This window comes from Chaetodon trifascialis, chromosome 20 (assembly GCF_039877785.1).
Source record: "Chaetodon trifascialis isolate fChaTrf1 chromosome 20, fChaTrf1.hap1, whole genome shotgun sequence".
In the NCBI taxonomy this organism is placed as follows: domain Eukaryota; kingdom Metazoa; phylum Chordata; class Actinopteri; order Chaetodontiformes; family Chaetodontidae; genus Chaetodon; species Chaetodon trifascialis.
The window spans coordinates 18,271,814-18,290,991 of NC_092075.1; the positions used below are offsets into that span (position 1 = coordinate 18,271,814).

The following is a 19,178-nucleotide window of genomic DNA, read 5'->3' on the forward strand; positions in this document are numbered from 1 at the left end:
TTACCATACCTCTTTGCCACTTGTTGATACAAACGCCATGGCATTGAACACAGTGAGCCTGGAACACCAGGATGAGCTGGGATGTGTTCAATCTTACTTTGGACTATACTTTATGATTTTAAACAGCAAGGCAAAGTGACAGGAGTTTGTTACCTTGTTGAGAAGTTGAAAGGTTTGCAGCCTGCAGCTCTTCCCCAACAGCTCCTTGCAGCTGTTCCTTCTTGTTCCAGAAAATGCTGGAAATGACCGTTGTCTTGTTTTGCAGACCCATTTTTGATGAACCATAGCAGTCAGCGCTAATCTCACTAACATAAACATACTGCATTTCCCGTAAGTGCTTTCTAATAAAACTCAGCTTGAGTTTTGTGTTTTGTTTAACTCAGTTAAATGCTTTTAATGTGAAGCTACGGGAAATGTTTGATTTTGATTAGTAACTTAAAGCTGGAGTTAGTAACACTGGAGAAAGCAACAACAGCAAGATAGATTTTCAAAGTATACACATACAACACGTACTGATGAGAAGACCAGTTCTTTTATTAAATACATAGACAAACAGCTTGTCTACCTTTCAGTCCTTCGGTCTGAATCGGCTACTTGACTTGACAGTTACTGCTCACTGCTGTGTGTGTGTGCTTTGTGCTACAGGGTTAGCTGCATTCTGCAGTTAATAGTGACTTAACAGGCATTTATCTACATGGAAATGTTAGAGATTATAACTTTAAAAATGTTGTCTTGGCCCAAATGTAGTTAACCTTTCACCCCACAGCAGGTCACAGTGGAAAACTGCGTTGATAGTAGTGTTTTTCTCTGCCACACTTTATTGATCCCTGCGGAGGAAATACACTTCCTCCCACCATGAGAGTGAGACACAGAGGACAGAGGTCATTCAGACCGCAGAAACTCCAGAGTGAGAGGGAGTCAGCTATTCGCCTGAGGACGGTAATGCAGCTAAAACACCTGGGGCCAGCAGGAAGTGATCTGTGGACCATATGTTGCAGGTTTCCAATCTGATCTTAGTGTGCGTTCACAGGACAAAGTTACCTCCTAAATAAATGTACAGTTATGTGAAGCAAATTTCAGTGTCCATAAAAATAATAAGGTTATTTATCAAAATCAAAATTACAAAGTGCCATACAGAGAGAAGGCATGAGGCAAAAAATAAGAGAGGCACAAACTCTTTGTTTGTTTTTTAAATCATAGCATCCTTATGACTGTCAGGTCTTTATTTATGTCATATTTATAATAATAAATACAGTATTAATAATAATAATATAGAAATGTATCATTATGATTTTAACTTTTGTCTTTACAAAGGACTTCTATCTATTTATACAATATAGCTCTTGAGGTTTTACCATTTTGAACAGGAATGAGGAATTTCAAACTGAAATCACCTTTTCATACCCAAATTTGAGCCGGCGCACTGGGCTTCTCTGAGAAGTCAGAAATTAATCAAGCATAACATTCAACCACTAAAACTAATTTTTCTGTTCAGGAATGCAAGAAAGTAAATAACTAGAATTTGACATATTAATCAAGAAATGATAATACGCTTTAATATTTTTTCAGTTTTTTGTAAATCAGTAAATGTGAAAATTCATGGATAACAATAATAATTATATTTTTGCATTTAAAATATAATTTTGGTTAAAGAGCTTCTACATATGGGTGTATTAACCATGCCAGAAACATAAAAAATGATTTTGGTGAATACCAATGCTGTTAATTTAGGGCAGCTGTGGCATGAACCTTACTTTGGGTGGTGATCTAATAAATTTGTTAAGCACTGTATTTATTAGGAAAAGTTCTACATAAACATTTTATCATGTAAGACATAGGCTGCATTGATATTTCACAATGACTTTCTCGACAGAAATCACTTTTTAGAGAAGGTGAACATCCGCTCTCCCATCTGTCTGTCTTTGTATTTAATCGCTTGATTTATTGCATTAAGTGCAGTGACAATGACGGGCTCTATGTGAATGAAACCTGATATTGAAATCTAATTTGGCCCATCTCAATCCTTTGTTCCCTAAAGTTACATGGCATCTGGCGCCAAAGGGCTCTCAGTGTTAATTAAATTCCTCCCAGTCAGTTTAAATAATCAATGTAGCAGCACAACATGTTGAGCCTAACTTGCTGTTCATCACCAAGCGTCAGATAAAATGTCCTGATGGTTTTAACGACAACATCGATGAGAAGGATGGCAATGCCAGTGTGTCCGTCACTCATTTAGACTATCCACCACTTTGTTCTAGGCTGAAATATCTCCACAGCTAGTGGCTTGATTGCCAGAGAAGTTTCTACATATGTTCATGTGACCCTGAGGATGAATCCTAATGACTGAAGTGAGCCCCTGACTTTTCATCCAGCACCATCATCATTATGAGCAAATACCTGCAAAATCAATAACATTCCCATCAGCCTCAGTAAATTCTGTGTTAACATGTTAGTCCATCCATCCATCCATTTTCTATACCCGACCATCCCTTTTTGGGGTTGCGGGGGGGCTGGAGCCTATCCCAGCTGTCAAAGGGCGAGAGGCGGGGTACACCCTGAACCAGTCGCCAGCTGATCGCAGGGCAACATTTACAGACGCACAACCATTCACACCCACACCTAAGGACAATTTTACAGTCACCAATTAACCTAATGAGCATGTTTTTGGTCTGTGGGAGGAAGCCAGAGTGCCCGGAGAGAACCCACACACGCACGGGACGAACATGCAAACTTCACACAGAAAGGCCCTGCCCGACCGGGGATCGAACCGGCGACCTTCTTGCTGTGAGGCACGCGCACTACCTGCTGCCCCACCATGCCGAACTGTCAAACTAAGATAGTGAACGTGGTAAATACTATATCAGCAAAACATCAGCGTTGTCATTGTGATCATGTCATATGTTCAAAGCTCAAAGCAGTGCTGTGATTAAGTTCAGCCTCAGAGAGCTGCTAGCTTTGCTGATTCAAGAAGAGCACCAATTGCCTCGTTGAAAGTTCTTTTCCAGTTCATAATATGAACTGGAATCAGCCCAGACTTTGGATTAGTCTCATTGTACATAGTTAAGGCGTTTGAAATTACCTTGTCCCCATACTCAGCAGGTCTGTGACCAGCAGGGGCCTCACCCTCTGATGAATCCCTCATAGTCAGAGGCCCCCGGACACTCTGGGCCTGTTGGCTCACTCTTCCATCCTTCCTTCCATCCTTGCTTGAATATCCCACAGATATCAGAGCAGAGGCACATCACATGTCAGCTTGTGCCAGTGATTTTACAATCTTTCCAGGCTTAATGAAGCCCTGTGCTCAGAGGCTTAGAGGCCAATGGAGAGATGGGGACACGTTGAGAGGGAGCCAAAGAAAGACGACTATTGGCAATGGGGCACTTTCTTTTCTCTGGACTTTGTTGCTAACTGTTGATTTTCCTCCGTGCGCTGTGTGTTGTACGAGCTGAACATCCCAGAAATGAGACAGAAGCGGAGCAGCGGGAGAGTAGAAATACCTCACTGAAAGCACACACACTTAAATTTCAATTACAGGCAGAGTATCGCCTGTATTTTGACGTTATATCCAAAGTTAAATTGCCACTCTGTTTTCTTCTTCACGATGTGACACGGAGGCACACAGCGGGAGTACATTTGAAGACAAGCAGTATTTTTTGAGGCTCATCAATACAAGTCATCAGAACAGGACGGTAAGCTGTCATCTTCCTGCAGAGACCAGCTAATGGCTCTGGGTGTGCTGCTTGTGTACGACAGGAGAACACTTACTTGAGTCGGCTCAATCAGGCTCTCCTCCACTTCACCCTCTCTCACATCACACAGTGGCGCTGACGTTCAGAAGCCAAATAAGTAATGGTTGCGTTTTTGCTGTGGATCACTTCAATCTGAATTTCCATTAGACTCTTGGCAGTCTGGCAGTATCAGACTGATGAAAACTACCAGTTGTGAGGAAGATTGTGTGTAATCTCTGCAATCTTTGTCAGCGCTCTGTCCATCTAAACATTTATGCTTTTCAGTCTTTTCAAGAAGTGGACATTTGTTGGCTTTTAAATAAAAAAAAAAAAACCCTCATTGATTTATGAGGTGGCGTGGGGCACACACCCACATGTCCATCTTGATTTGAGCCTTTAAAGGAACAGTTCAACATTCTGGGAAACGTACTTTGTTTTCTTTCCAAGAGATGGGAAGATCAGGATGTGGTTCCTGCTTAGAACTCCCCCTGAAACCACAAACAGTTTTTACCGTTTCTGCTGGCTCATGTGTAGCCTACAGACAAAATACAATATGTTGATTAGTTTACTTTAGAGGCCTTGGCTGGCGCATTTTTGAACTGAGGACAGAGCTGGACCTGCCTCCAGTCAGTATGCGTAACTAGCTAACCAGGCCCTGACTGCAGCTTTGTATTCGACACAGGTTGTATGGGTCTTTAAGGAGGTTCTTGTCATTTCAGAGGTTCTAGTGGTTCTTTAGGTGGCTCGGTGGAACCTTTTGGTAGTCGAGTGGTCCATCTAGGGTTTTAGGCATTTCTAGGATTTGTAGAGTTGGTGTGTATTGGGTGGCACGGTGGAGCAAGTGGTAACACTGTCCCCTCACAGCTAGAAGGTCCCGGTTCGAATCCCGCTGCGGGCGCTGGTGGTGTGTCCTCCACCATGCCTTCAGTGCCTGCTCAGGGAAAAATGGGCCTCTCTGTGTGGAGTTTGCATGTTCTGCCCGTGCTCACCCGGGGTATCCTCCTTAAATAACCCCCACTAAAAACATGCAAGAAGATCACCACCTGACCAATGGTGACGACAGAGAGTTGGGTCCCTGGGTGCCGCTGTCGGCTGGCAGCCCACCGCTCCTAGCCTACCGTGGAGGAAGGACGGATGAAGGATGGGTCAAATGCGGAGAAATAATTTCACGAAGCATGGCGTGTGCATGTTTGTGTGTGCATGTAATATTGTGATCAATACAGTACGTTTCTTCTTCTTCTTCTTCTTCTTCTTCTTCTTCTTCTTCTTCTTCTTCTTCTTCTTCTTCTTTTTCTTCTTTACATAGTCCAGTGGTCCATCTAGGGTTTTAGGCATTTCTAGGATTTGTAGAGTCCTTTTGGTGGTTGAACACCTTTGGGGGCAACACTCTCAAATGGGAGAATATCTTTTGAAAGAATCTCTCCAGTAGCATTTGGAGACATGTAGAATCTGGCAAGAAGTGCTGAAGCTGTTGTTATTGCTGGAGACTTATTGCAGAAAAACACCTTACAGAGGTTTTTCCTAATTGGCCATCCATTTGCACTTTTATAGCTTCAGTGTATCCAGTAACCTTGAATTCAGGCCTCTCTTCTGCTCAAATATGTCTCAATTTGTCAGTTTTCAGCTACTGTACTTCCATTGTCCCTTAGCAGTCATCGGGCATTATGAAACATGGTTACATAAGCTTGTATTCATAGATACACACACACACACACACACACACACTGTATTCCCAGTAGTCCCTCTTGACCAGCAGGGCCTGCTGCTGAAGTGACCTGCGGAGGCAGAGCCCTCATGTCCTCAGACAGACTCATCCGGTAGAGCTGTGGTCCTCCACAGCTGACTCCATCATTCAGTCCCATGTGCCCTTGTCTGGCTCCATGGGGCTGGGTGACATCATCGTCACCCCCCTCTTTCCTCTCCCCCTGCTGTCTCTAATGGAGGCCCGGAGCTGGTGAAGGGGCCTTGTGAATAATTTAGGAGCTCTGGTGCACTTTATAACCTGGCCTGCAAGGCTAGCCGGGACATTCGCCCTAAGTGCATTAGTATAATAGTCAGGGAGGAAACTAGCCTTTATTGACTAATATAATCAATAACCGTGCTTCTGTTCACTGCTGATTCCCTGGAGGTTCGCTGCGTATGAGGGATGATGGACCAAACTACCAGAAAACACTCATGAGGACGACAAGAAAGTAACCTCACATAATTACACTTGAAGGAAAATTGGTTTGTCCCTAATTCTCAGTGAAATGATGAGCAGATGTTGTCTCTGAATAATTGGAGCAGTTTCATCCATTCATTCATTTCTTGATGCTGTCGAGCGAGGAGCCATCTGTAACAATCGCAAACGTAATTTCCCCACGGCAAGGCGAAGGAAATCCACAAATTGAGGTGACCAGTCTGAACGGGGAGAGAGCTCTATAATCAAGTGAATTCAGTGTCGCTTTGGAGAGTGACGTGATAAATGGTGCGATTATCCAGGGCTTCTGGAGTAAGATGAGAGTCCTCAAAATATTCATTCAGAGGAGGAGCTCACCTTCATGAGGCGAAAGCTGAAGGAAAAAAATGACTCCATTTTAATTTACCAAAGTGCTTACTCAGCATTGTACACACAGAGCACGCTGTTGTTAATGTTGTTAGAAATAAGCAACACAGAAATGAGTTTGTGCTTATACAGAGCTGCTTCAGAGGTGAAACTTTGGGTGATATACATTCATTCAGTTTATTTCCATTCAGCAGTTATCCTGTGAAGAAGGCTAGTTTTCCTTAATAACACCATTAATATGAAGAATATGGATGCTGATCTCCTTTTTTCTTCTCATTACAGTCTATAATTTTCGTGCTAGGCCAGATGATACATGTTAGTATGAAGATGTACAGGTTTCATGGCTTTTTCTTTTGTATGATTTTTATGTTTTCAGTAGTTTGTTTCTGGTCAGGTTTTTAATTTATCGTTGCTATTATTGTCTGTTTGTGCTGTGTTTCTGTCTTCAGAAAATCTACGTGGCTGCTTAGGGCGACATCTCTGTTGATACTTTTTTGATCATAATTTATGATATGAAGCTAAGTCTTGAGTTTTCTGAAAGATAAATCTTACCCACTCACTGTTGTTTTAAAGATATTGAAGATATTTTCCACGATCTTCAAGACAAAGAAAACATATTTCATGTTTCCTCTGTGTAATAAAAATGATTTCCAACCCATTTCCCAACATACAAGTAAAACAGTTTGCTGGAAATGACAAAGCTCATTTTGTGAAACACATTATTGTGTATGAAAACATGAAACAATGGAAAGTACAAAATACAAAATACACTCATATAAATACACAAATACTGGTGATAGTTAAACACTAGTTTTGATTCTCGTTTTGAGAAAGGACTTATGTTTTTTCTGGGTTTTTTTTTTTAGCTTCAAGTACCTACAAAACAGCAGTAAGTGCTGTTAAATGACCATCTTTGTTTTAAGCCACACTTTTTAGATGATTAGATGATTAGATTAGATTTTTACAACTGCAGGAGGGATTGCCATGAAACCTTAATATGATAACATTTACAGTCCTCAGAGGCTGAATCCTTTGACTTTTCCTTGAGTGTTACCATCAGGTTGACAGCAATGTTTCATCTTTCCTTCAGGGTGAATTGTAATAACGTTGGTGATCCCTGAGCTTTTCAGCACCATCGTCAGGTTAGACTTTTAATTTGTCCATCACTTTGGTTTACGACCATCTGCAAAACTGAAAACATTCCCATCAGCCTCAGCTGCGCTTTGTGCTCAGTGCTAATTAGCACATTGTCATATTACCATGCTCAGACAGTGAAGTTAGTAGCTGAAAGTGCAGCTTTGCAGAACGTGGCTGTAGACTCTCAGCATTGTTGAAAGACCTTTCTGATAAACTCTGGGATTAAAATGGAATGATAATACATGAAAAGCACAAACTGGAGATAATTTAAGGACCATGTACATACTGTAACTGGATTTTGGTTCCCCTGTAGCATGACGTTCATGATATTTAGCGTCATGAATTGTAATTTATTGTAGTTCACATTTGGGTGGGATTTTGGGTGGGGTTTAAAATCTTGAGGAAGGCCCCAAAAAATGTTTGGGCTGGCTTTGCTAACAGCAGATCCATCTATTCAGTTCTTTTATGAGGTTTGGTAACAGATAGTATATTTCTGCATAATCTGGCTCTCATCAATCCTCTAATTGTGAACCCGTGGAGCCAGGCTGGAGAGATTTGCATAAGAAGCAGTGGAGGTGCCAAGCTCCAGCAGCGGATGGTTTCAGTCAATCTCTGCGTCGCATGCAGACAACAGGAGATGGCCAAGTGACCCCAGAGGTTGATTTACAATGTGTCAGCAGGAGCAGAAGTGCATCCTCCCCTCCTCCCAGCACACTGAGGATTTATCACAGCTCAGAGTGACGTTTGCCAGGCAGCCTGAATCACCAAACAGATCAGATTACAACATACTGTAGATAACAGAGGCCATCTCGTTGACATGACATGCACACAGTTTTCCAGTCACTGTGGGGACATTTCCATCAAAAATTAAAGCAACATTCTGGCTCTTGATAGGCTCAGATGGTGGGAGTAGAAGAAGACTTCTGTGGTGCTTCTTGCAGCCAACAACAGAGCAGTTCTGCTTAGCTCTTTTTTTTTTTTTTCTCTCTCTCTTTGTAGTGGTCCCAAAGCAAAATGGTTAGCACAAGGAAGAGTTTTTCAGTCCTTGTGGGGACATTTCTGTCACATTTCCATCAAAAATGAAGTCAGTCCAGTGCAACTATCCTCAGATGGTGGGAGTAGATGAAGACTTGTGTTGGTTCTTGCAGCCAATAACAAAGAAAAAGGATGTTTTACTCATAAACTCAAAAAACATTATTTTCTACGTGACAGACAGTGAGGTGGGAAGTACAGTCACCTCAGTGGAAAATGGCTACTGAGCTGGAGGTGGTGCTGCGTCCTCAGGCCGCTGAGGAGCAGTGTTTTCTGTCGGAGAGAATAAATCCCTTTGGTGTGGACTGCATGCAAAAAAAGCAACATAACAAACTGAAGGAAAGAAAAGAAATGCATAATTAGGCCTCTTTAAAATCTACAGTATTATATTACATGGTTTATAAACCTGCCTGTAGCATCACAGGAAGAAATAACGTACGAGCAAACCTCCAATCACAGCACTGAGCACCGGATTCACAGGCAGTCCTCTTCTCATTATCACTGATCTCGTAAATCAAAACACAAACACTGGCCCAGTTCTTTCTGACTGTGATATAACCTCTGATAGTTACGGTATGTGACAGCATTAACTTAATAGCACTTCAGTGCTTATCATGCTGCACAGTGATATTAGGTTTAAATACATGCAACTGTTTAAATAATGTGTGTTTAATGTCAACATCCAGATGAACAGTACATGACTGCTGGTGGAAGTTTGCAACTCCAGTCAGATAACAATAATTTAAAGACAGGATGAAGGCATGTTTTATTCCTAAATGAGTCCACCGAGAGCAAGTCTGACAGTTCATTCAGAACGTGTGCAATAATGTTTTTTCTGCACCAGGAAGGGATCTCTCCACAGCCAGTGCAGGCAAGAGTGATTACAGCAACCAGTAATTCTGTCACTGTATATATGAGACAGAAGGGAAATCTGACCCTGTCCTTTGATGAAATTTCTCAGTACTTAAAATGTCTCAAAATCAAATTAAGACAGATCCAGGCACTGTAATCCACAGAGCAAGACCTGTGACGAGGCTGGGTAGCTTAAACATTTGATAAGACACGTTTTTTGTTTTTAAATAGAAACTTTCTAATAAAGCCTGATAATCAGACAAAATTGCCTTTTTGTTTCACCTCATTCATTCTTCTTCATGTTCGTTAGATTTCTTGTTGGGAGCATTATTGGGTTATCTTGAGTTACCTCGAAAATCAAAGACATCCATGATTTTCAGACTTATCTCTGAAAGTGGACTCACAGCAGCTGTTTAATGTCACCCGTGGTTGCTGACATTTTTGTGGCCAGTTCGCTGTTGTTATCTTTCATGGATTGAACTTGCGGGATGACATCATCATATGGTCCAAGTTTTCCTGCAGCTTTTTCGTACAAGCCACAGCATTGTCTTTGTTCTCTTGACTGCTCAGTTATCTGGACAGGTGCAGAAAAGAGCAGCATGATTATCTCTCAGTGGGAACGAGTACAGATAAAATGCATGCTGGTCTTACATGGTTGAAGGTTTGTAAGTTCAAATGTACTTTATTCAAACAAGAAGGGTGAGGAGTGGTCACCTTATAGTACCCCAACCAAGCAATGTCATGAAAAACACAGTTGCTGTGCTTTGTAGCTCAAGAATCTACAACAAAAGATTTTAAGAAGCAGCCAAGAGGTTCTTGAGGACAGGCTGACAAAATAAATGAGCAAATTAGCATAATAGTGTATGTTTAGATGAATTTAGATTATTGTTGCTGTTTTGCTTTGCCTGTTAATCTAATTAAATTGCTGTAATTGTGTTAATGCTTTGTCTATGGCAGTGTTTCTCAACTCCGGTCCTCGGGCCCCCCTGCCCTGCATGTTTTAGATGTTTCCCTCCTCCACCACACCTGATTCAAATGATCGGCTCGTCATCAAGCTCTGCAGTGGCCTGATAACGAGCTGCTCATTTGAATCAGGTGTGTTGAAGCAGGAAACATCTAAAACATGCAGGGCAGGGGGGCCCGAGGACCGGAGTTGAGAAACACTGGTCTATAGAGAGTTTATTGTTTGATGCAATCTTAATGTTTATTGTTTGTTGTATAACCTCTCTGTGTGGAGTTTGCATGTTCTCCCCGTGCTCACCTGGGGTATCTTCCATAAAATACCCCCACTAAAAACATGCAAGAAGATCACCACCTGACCAATGGTGATGACAAAAGGAAGTGGTCCCCGGGCGCCGGTTGGCTGGCAGCCCACCGCTCCTGGTCTGCCACGGAGGAAGGACTGACCAGGATGGGTTAAAGATGGAGAAAAAATTTCACATATGCATGGCGTGTGCAGTTTCTACTCCTAACTTCACATGTTGTGTTGAATTGTGACTAATAAAGGATTTCTTTATAAAGTGGAAGTACAATGTTGGCTACATGTATTTTATTTGAATATGGACCCCAGGAAGAGTAGTTACCAGCGAGGCAACACCTAATGAAGATCTCAATAAGCAACAATAAACAATAAACTATTCTTAATTTGCCTACAAAGCTCCGATTGGTTGATTGTTTCTCAAACTGGTCTGGAACCAGCCTACAGAAATGCCCTCATCGCATCAAAAGTAAGTTATACTAATGCATTATTTGGTACAGAAACACTCCTCTAATAAGTTTTTTTTTTTTTTTTTTTTCAATTTGAGCATTGTGGTCGTTCCTTCTTCAATACCATCCAGTAACAGTCTACTCCTGCCCTTAAGAGCATGTCACTGGCTTGGTTCCTCTTGTGAGAAAGCCTACTGGCACATTGAAATTGTTGGACCAAACCTATTAATCCCCAGAATTTCTGTAGTGGGAGCCAGTGGAAAAATCTCAGTTGGGGAAGTGAACAACCAACAGTGCTTGCGTCCCTGCAACCACACAGTACTCTGAAGTGATCCAGAGGAGCTGCTGAGGAGCCAAAAATAACCTCTGAGAGCTGAAACAAGATAATAACTTCTTTTTGTCTCCCCAAAACAACATGTCTTGCCAAAGCATGCATGTAATAAAATTTTGGATTTCTACGGTGGCTTTCTTCTTGGTAGAACTTGACTGAATTTCGGTGTCATGCAGGCAGTTGTTTATGATATGTGCGGTAAATAAATGGTTGTTTTAGGGCTTTTTCCTCTGTGTTGAAAGTCACAAGGAACAATCCTGCTATGAACTTTGGTCTTATTGTCATCATTTTGTCCACTTAGCAGCTTTCTGGAGCAGATCATATCACATGATCTCCTTCAGGCGATGAAATTGTAGGTTTTTACATTTTCATTGTTCTTCTGAGCTCTTTGAAGATTTGTTGTCCATGCTCTATGTATCGGTCTTGTACATCAGAATGAAAATGTAAAAGCTTTCTGCTCTCTCTCCAAAGCACTCTCACAACGTGATGTCTTTGGAGAGAAAACACGCCGCTCTCCTGTCTGTGGCGATTAAACAAACCAAAAAGTGTAACCTTGATCGTGAGGGGGAGATGACTTCCTGCTCGCCATGCAAACCGTACAAGGAGAGGCTGAGGTGGTCTGGAGAAAATCCTATTCACACCTGGCTCAAATGCTCTCCTGTTCGGGCCACAATGGGAGCCTTTCTTTGCTTCATGTGACATTGAGCGTCCAAGGTCAGCAAAGTTCAGGAAGCACATGATTTTTATTTGAGAATCTATAAATTGTGAAAATGAATGCCCCTGTGTTTATTTGTGCTTCACTCCACTCTCAAGCCCAGAGGCCTCGGTCTGCTTGCCAGCTGCCAACCTATTAGCACCCCACAGAAACCCTAACAGTGCCGCCACGGGCCGGCTGTTTGTTTGACTTTGTCATATTGAATTGAGACACGCAGACGTGGTGGACGGGAGGTGAGAATGGGCATTGACTCGTTTTGAAGGGTGCACTTGTTAAATCTCTGGCCATCTTGGATGATGTTTAGACTGGGAAGGAGATCCAAACTTTTGACTCTGGTCTTGGACGATCCGCCTGCGGGTGCGATGTGTATTGCTGAAATGCTGAGAGGTCTGAAGCCAAGTTTTGCATTCTTTCTGGACCTCAGTGCTGACTCGCAAATTCATTTAATGGGGAGAGCTTGAATAAACATGGAAAAGGACGGAAGCATTTGTGCTTTAAGGACAATGAAATGTGCACAAATGCATGAACGTTCTCAAATTGTGGTCACAGAATGTGTGTTCAGGCCATTTGTTTGTTGTTTGTAAGGCCATTAAGGCTGTGAGATTTGTGTGATTGTCCACTGTTGGCATTGAAGTCTAGCCGGGCAGATAGCTTTGGTTTTATTTGCATACATAAGTTTTGAGATATGATCATGGAAATCAATACAGTAGAATCTGTTAAAGATCACTGAAATAATGCTTCAGTCACTCTGGATAATCCACAATCCTCATTATGAGCAGCTGTCAGAGGGACTACTTTCAACCAAAGGAATAGTCCCTATGAAAGCTGAAGGAATGGACTGAACACTGAAGAAAGGCCTAAACCAGTCACTGCATTAACTGAGAATGGGTTAAAGTCTCTGACCAGGAAGTCAGTGGAGGACTGAAGGAAGATCAAGGAGGACACATTGGACACCAGAGACAGGAGTTACCATCTCCTCCTCTATACAACAACCTGTTATCATGTGACTGAAGTTTCGCTCAGGTTAGGTGGTGACACCTGAGCCACTTCCATGTACTGCAGAAGCCTGAAAGATGCGCTTGAAAGCTCAGAAAACGGACCTGAAAGTGGACATGTGAGCAAAAATGATGCTGTGACAGCCATGAAACTGTCCACAGTGGGTCTGTGGATTATACTGGGAAATCATCATTAATGTGACACAAACACACAGGAGCAATGGAGGATATAGAAGGGATGGTCTTCTTGATTCTCCACACGTGTCTGTGTGCCACAACAAAAAAGACAAAACCTGTTTCAGAAAGAGCTGAATGCCACAAAAGAAACAGAAGAGTCTGAGCAATCAGAGGGCAGGTGACGATCAAGTGATCAAGTGACGATTCCCATTGACCAATCAGTGGTCTGCAGCGTTTCACTCCACCTTTTGGATTTGGCTCAGCTGGCTTGGAGTGCCAGGCTCCAGGTACTAACCAGAACTTCTGCCAATGGAAAACCAAAAAAAGAACAGCTCCAAGTGAGTCGGGTGGAGCAGAGTCACACCATGCAGTGAAAATGACGCAGCTGGCTCTGATCACTTGGTCTGTCGTTCTTATCAAAGAAAAAAATGTCTTCTGAGGCATTTTAAGAGTGAAGTACAGGAAAAATGACGTCTTGCTGTTCCTTTTGACCACAGTTGTTGATTAATTGGTGGTGCATCAATGTGCTGACAGTGAAAGACGTGTTTCTGTGAAATGTTTCCTGTGTAATCTGTTAATGTTTTGAGCACCACAAAGTATTGTCTTGGGGTAGAGGCAGAAATCTCAGAGGCTGTTCTTTACCCCCACACATAAAACCGAAACTAATTATATGGCTCGATACCACAAGGGTTGAGTGATGACATTTTTTTTTTTTTTAATTTATTTATTTTGCAATTTGGATTAACGGAGTTGAATTGAGCTGAGTTGTCTTAAACTGCAGAACCACTATGTTCAGTTTTCCATCATAGTAAATGTCACCCAGCTGAGTCTATGTCAGGAAGGCCAAACAGTGTTCCAGGCAGCTGCAAGTGTATGGTTTGGAGCCCCGCACAGCAGGAATCTGTCTTGTAAACTGATATGGCTGCCCAGTCATGACCTCAGCCTCGAAGTATGAATTCTCAGAGTGATCTGTGGGTTTAAAAGCCCGGCTTTGCAGGATAACTGAGACTAATTATCATGTGTCTCTATGGAAAACATCAGATGGCTTGGAGCTGGGTGGATAAAAGGGATGTGCTCTTAAGGTGTCAGTGTGTCTGCCTATATGTCATTATGTCAGCTAAGAGATGCACAGCCTACATTCTCAGATCAGCGCTGTGTTGAACAATAATGCATTAGAAAAGTAAGCTATCCGGCAAGGTTTGGCTGTGTTTCTACCTCACAAGACAGCGAGAGCACCACTGATGTTTTATGTGGAACTTACTGCTCATATTTCACTGTATGAACTCTGTGCATGAACTACAATAAACCTAAACTCCCAGAGTGCCAAATAATGGTTTCCCCCTTTCAGAGGCAGATGATTTCTGGTCTCTGCCTGTACGGCAACAGATGTATTCAAGCTGTTATCCAGCCGGCCTTTAGGAGCGATGGCCCGATGATCCCGATGATGTACACAATGACTCACGTTGTGCAGATGGCAGGTGGTCTTGTACAAAGCTCTCCTGGCATCCCCCCCGGGTGTTGGGGGATGGATAGGGGGGCCTGAGTCCCCCAGGGGTTTCAGCTGTGAATGGGTTAAAGTGATTATAGCTCCCACTCTGCTGTCCATTAGCTTTAAATACTTGAGGGTGGATGTGATGTAATTGCAGTTGTGTGGAGCTTTTGCATCTGTAGCTTCCATGAGATCTACATGTCTTACAAGTGTTTCAAAATGATGATGCTGACGACCTTCACGACACTCGATTGAAGGGTTCAGCCATTGATTACACACATTTCCTGAGCCAGAACGTTTTTGCCAAATAAGTGAACTAAAAGTCAGTGTACTTAATTTAGACTCAAATTCTGTGTTTTCAATGCTTAAGGAAAGCTTTCCTGCTCATGGATGATATTGTGACACCACAGTTGGAAAAAGTGCAGGTGTAAATAGTTAAATTGATGTTTGAATTCCATTTAGCCGCTTCAGTTTCAGGGCCCTGGTGTTTTTTTCTATGCTGGGTCACTAACAACTCACTGAGACACTTGAATAGAGTCATTGTTCATGTAATTAGGAACACTTGTGCTTTTCCTAGTGTGACAAGACAAAATGCCTGCTGTGAAAAAGGCCTAGAAGTTTGCAACATTGCCCCAGCAGAGATCTTTAACACTGGATAACAGCCCACTGTATACTGCGTTTGAGGCTCATACTGCTTAAAGAGTTTCAAAAATCAGATGTTGGCAGAATGGCAAATCAGATTTTAATGTATGCTCAATTGTGACCACTGTATGTACCAAGTGGGTAATTTTGCTGTTGGGAAAACTGCTCTGGTGGACAAACTATGGAACAATTTGCATATTTCCTCACTTTAAGCTAAAAATTGGTTGTGTCTAGTTCTATAGGACAGTTAAGAGTACTTCTGTTGGTGGGGTATAGAGGCAATGTGGATACCAAATGTGTTAAGAAAAAGCAGACTCTTCAAAACCAAATAATCTTTTCTTGCCCTCATCTTCCCTGTTGTGGCTTGTTGCCTTGCAGCTTTGGTGCTAAACCTGACATACAGTTTAAGTTTAGAAAACCCATTTCTGTGAGGGAGTTGCATGTGTTTTGTCTTCTAAAAAGGTGAGCATGGCCCACTGTGTGAAGAACTGAAAGCGCTGAGGTGAGCAACTGCAAGCTTAGAGCAGCCTCTAGTGGTAATCAAAGTTAATGACAGGAGGAAATATCTGGTTAGAACCATTTAATAGATAAAACCACATTTAAGAAAGAAAAATCATAAGTAAATAAGTATTGCTGTACATGTCATTTTACACACATTAAGAACAATTGTGTCGCATTGATAGGAAATAATCAGTTAAAACCGAATCTCAGTTGGTTAAACATGCAAACCACTGACATGGTCCTTAGTGTGCCGACCCTTCAGCCCTGTTAAAGTTTAAAAGTTTAAGTTACAATTTTACAAAATCAGCACATGGTGCCAAAACACATTTAACCATCTCACTGGGTGAGCTGCTTTGCAAGGTCCTTCACCACTGAAGATTTGAGCTGTGAGATGGTGGCGATCCTCATCTGCTTTGAAGTCGAGTATTTGCCTTTTACCGCCTGCAAGAAAAAGATTGAGTGTTACAAGTATGAAGAAATTAAACTACAGACATTTTATAGTGGTGGCTATTCAATTTTGTGCATTGTGGCAAGCAGGTGTCTGCATGATCAGGGAAATCACCAGGTGGCAAAGTTTTACTACACTTACCATGTGTTTGGTCTGCCCTTCATTCACTTTCACAACATTCTTAGCAATGTGCGCCATCACAGGAATTAAACTCTCTGCTGTGTAATCCATGTAGTGCTGCAGTGTCACATCCTGGGGAGAGACATTTCAGGACAATTGTCCAAGTTCAGAAAAGTCCAGAGAAATTCTCTTATCTGGACAATAGCATAGTAATCCAGATCAAGGATAGATACTTCATTTTAATTCACAGCACAGCTTTGCAACTAGAAACCACTTGGGATCTACAGACCATCTCTGCTGATATTGCCAACACATTGCAGCACAGAAATTCTGTGTCTGGAGGAAGAAGATCTCATGTAGCCTTGTCAAAAACATCATATCATGAAGTCAAACTCACCCATTCACCAGCATTTAAGACCTTGAGGGCAAGAGCCAAAGAAGCACTTGCCACCATTGAAGGAGGGAAATGAACCATCTCGTAGTCCACCATGGTGAGCTCAAGGAGGTATTTTGCCAGGGTGTGGAGCTCAGCAGTTACCTGAAGGCAGACAAATCAGGACTTGATGTTAAGTGCTGACAGGTGAGGACAAAGAAGCCATCATATCAGTCACTAAATTTAGTTTCAGCTGGATTGTGAGGTTTCTACAAACCTCGCAAATCTTTGAGGCCCTCCTGAGGAACTGCAGGGGAAGGGGGCGCCCCAGTTGGAACTTGAGCACCCGGAGGATTGTCATCTCCATGTCTCTGATCTGAGCGGTGGTGTAGGCCCTGTCTGTCACATAGGCGAAGTCTGAGATCTCAGGGGGATACATCTCCTCATATTTGGAAGCAAGGAACATGGCAGTCACGCCAACCAGCTGCAGCTGCTTCTTGGGCACTGGGTTGTCCTGATGGAGGTCAAATCAAAAGGTTTTAGGAACTGGTGGCAGCTTGTTTGTAGAAACCTGGGATTTTTAGCTACAGTGTTAAGTTTCATGCAAAGAAATAAGTGATGGGCTAAAGGCTGATAAAATTGCCAACCTGGAGAAAGCGGTCAATGATTCCCACGGTCATATACATTGTCTCCTGCAGTAGACGGAACTTAAGGCTGACTTGCACAAGCCAGTCTATGAGAATAGCCCGCATGTTACCAGTCACTTCCTGGCCCTGCAGGAAAGTGGGCCTGACATTTTGCTCAACCTGGAGTGACAGAAAACAGGATTAAACCCAAAGAATCAGGGTACCAGGCACATGTTGTCAGGACAAAATAGTTTTGTTTACCTCTAGTTGTCGGAGGTATTTGTAGATGTCTTTCACATATTCACTGCAGAGCATGGGGTTGTCGTAGTCGTCTGCATCCACATCCCTTATAGCGGTGTGAAGAATGACATCTGAAAACGCTTGACAGAGGTCAGCGGGCTCACAGCCTGAAGTCTCCATCGGAGTAGGGGACGCTGGTTCAGGCAGAACCTACAGAAGTATAAATCCCGATGTGAGATAAAGCAACAAAAGCGCCACACCCAGCAGCCATTTGCGTCTTAATAGCCAGATAACCATTGGCATACAACTCACCGGCACCTCAGGCTTTGGTTCAACAGGAACAACATTTTTTGGTTGTTCAACAACTGCTGCTTTTTCAGCTTTTGTGGTGACTTTGGTCTTCTTGGCAGCCTCGGTCTTGATAGTCTAAAATGAAAGATTAGTCGAGTCAGAGCTGAAATGTGACAATCATTTTGAAATCACTGATCAAACAAAAAACTGAACATTCTCTAAACCACTTAAATATGAAGAGTTGCTGACTCATTTAGAAGCAAGCTGACATAAGACCAAACAACTTATTTAAAAGACATTACCTTGGGCTCTTTGAGGCCAACAAATGATGAGAATATAGTCAATAGACGCCATACTTACGGAAATAAAAGCACGTGTATTAACGGGCAACTCACTGGCATTGGACTGGTGCTTTTGCAGATTACACAACAACCATTTTCTCTACTACATTAGCATCAGGCCTTCGCTGAGTACAGCTGCTAATCGTTTCACTTGTGAGACATAAAGCCCTAAACATTCATACAATGAGAGCTCTTTAAGTGGGTGCATCAGCCAGCCGACAAAGCACATAGAATTTAAGCATGCTATAGAGCGTTTACATTGTAGCACTACGATTGGACCCTCATAATAAGTACTCCATCTTCCATTGGAGAAGTTAAAAAAAACAAACAAACAAAAAAAACCCCACAAGTAAAACCTACGAAATTCTATTGCTCAATCACAATTAACCTTTTTCTGTGCTTCTTTGTTAGCTGTGATGTTTCCGATTTCGCCGAGGGCTGCTCGAGGCTTCAGTGAAGGCCCGGTCACCGAGCAGGCCTTTCCTCCGAGGTCGGTCCTGGTGGAGGCCAAGCGATTCTGTAGGAAAGTTGAAGCATTTAGCGTTAGAAGTTACATTGCAGGTTGTTAGCATACAATGGGCTTCGGAGTTATTTACTTAAACGCATTTCTATTACAGAACTGTTGCACGCGAGCAGAAGCAATAGCGACGTAGGAGAGCGTGTAACATTGTCGGTATATAAAACAATAGAAATTCAATGAAGACGCATTTGTTATAAACCCTCTTCCAAGTTAGAAAAAACATCAAAGAAATAAAGTTTAAAGTGCTTACTCTGGTTACTCGAAGAGCCATTTCGGAATGTGCTGTGATAAAACCACAGTGGATCGTAATGGAGAATGATGCGGTGCACTTTTTAGGTTCAAGCGTCCTGGTTTAAATCCTCGCTCGG

General features: G+C 42.4%; 1 protein-coding gene across 1 annotated transcript; it reads right to left on the reverse strand.

Moving 5' to 3' along the window:
• Positions 1-15,916: 15,916 nt before the first annotated feature.
• ccnb1 (cyclin B1) lies at positions 15,917-19,147 on the reverse strand. The gene is made up of 9 exons (XM_070988916.1): positions 19,061-19,147; positions 18,679-18,807; positions 17,971-18,084; positions 17,680-17,868; positions 17,440-17,598; positions 17,070-17,306; positions 16,817-16,957; positions 16,441-16,551; positions 15,917-16,292 (listed from the first exon to the last, which is right to left on the reverse strand). Exons 1-9 carry the CDS (start codon positions 19,079-19,081, stop codon positions 16,188-16,190), a joined length of 1,206 nt encoding a protein of 401 aa, XP_070845017.1. The 5' UTR covers positions 19,082-19,147; the 3' UTR covers positions 15,917-16,187.
• Positions 19,148-19,178: the final 31 nt, after the last annotated feature.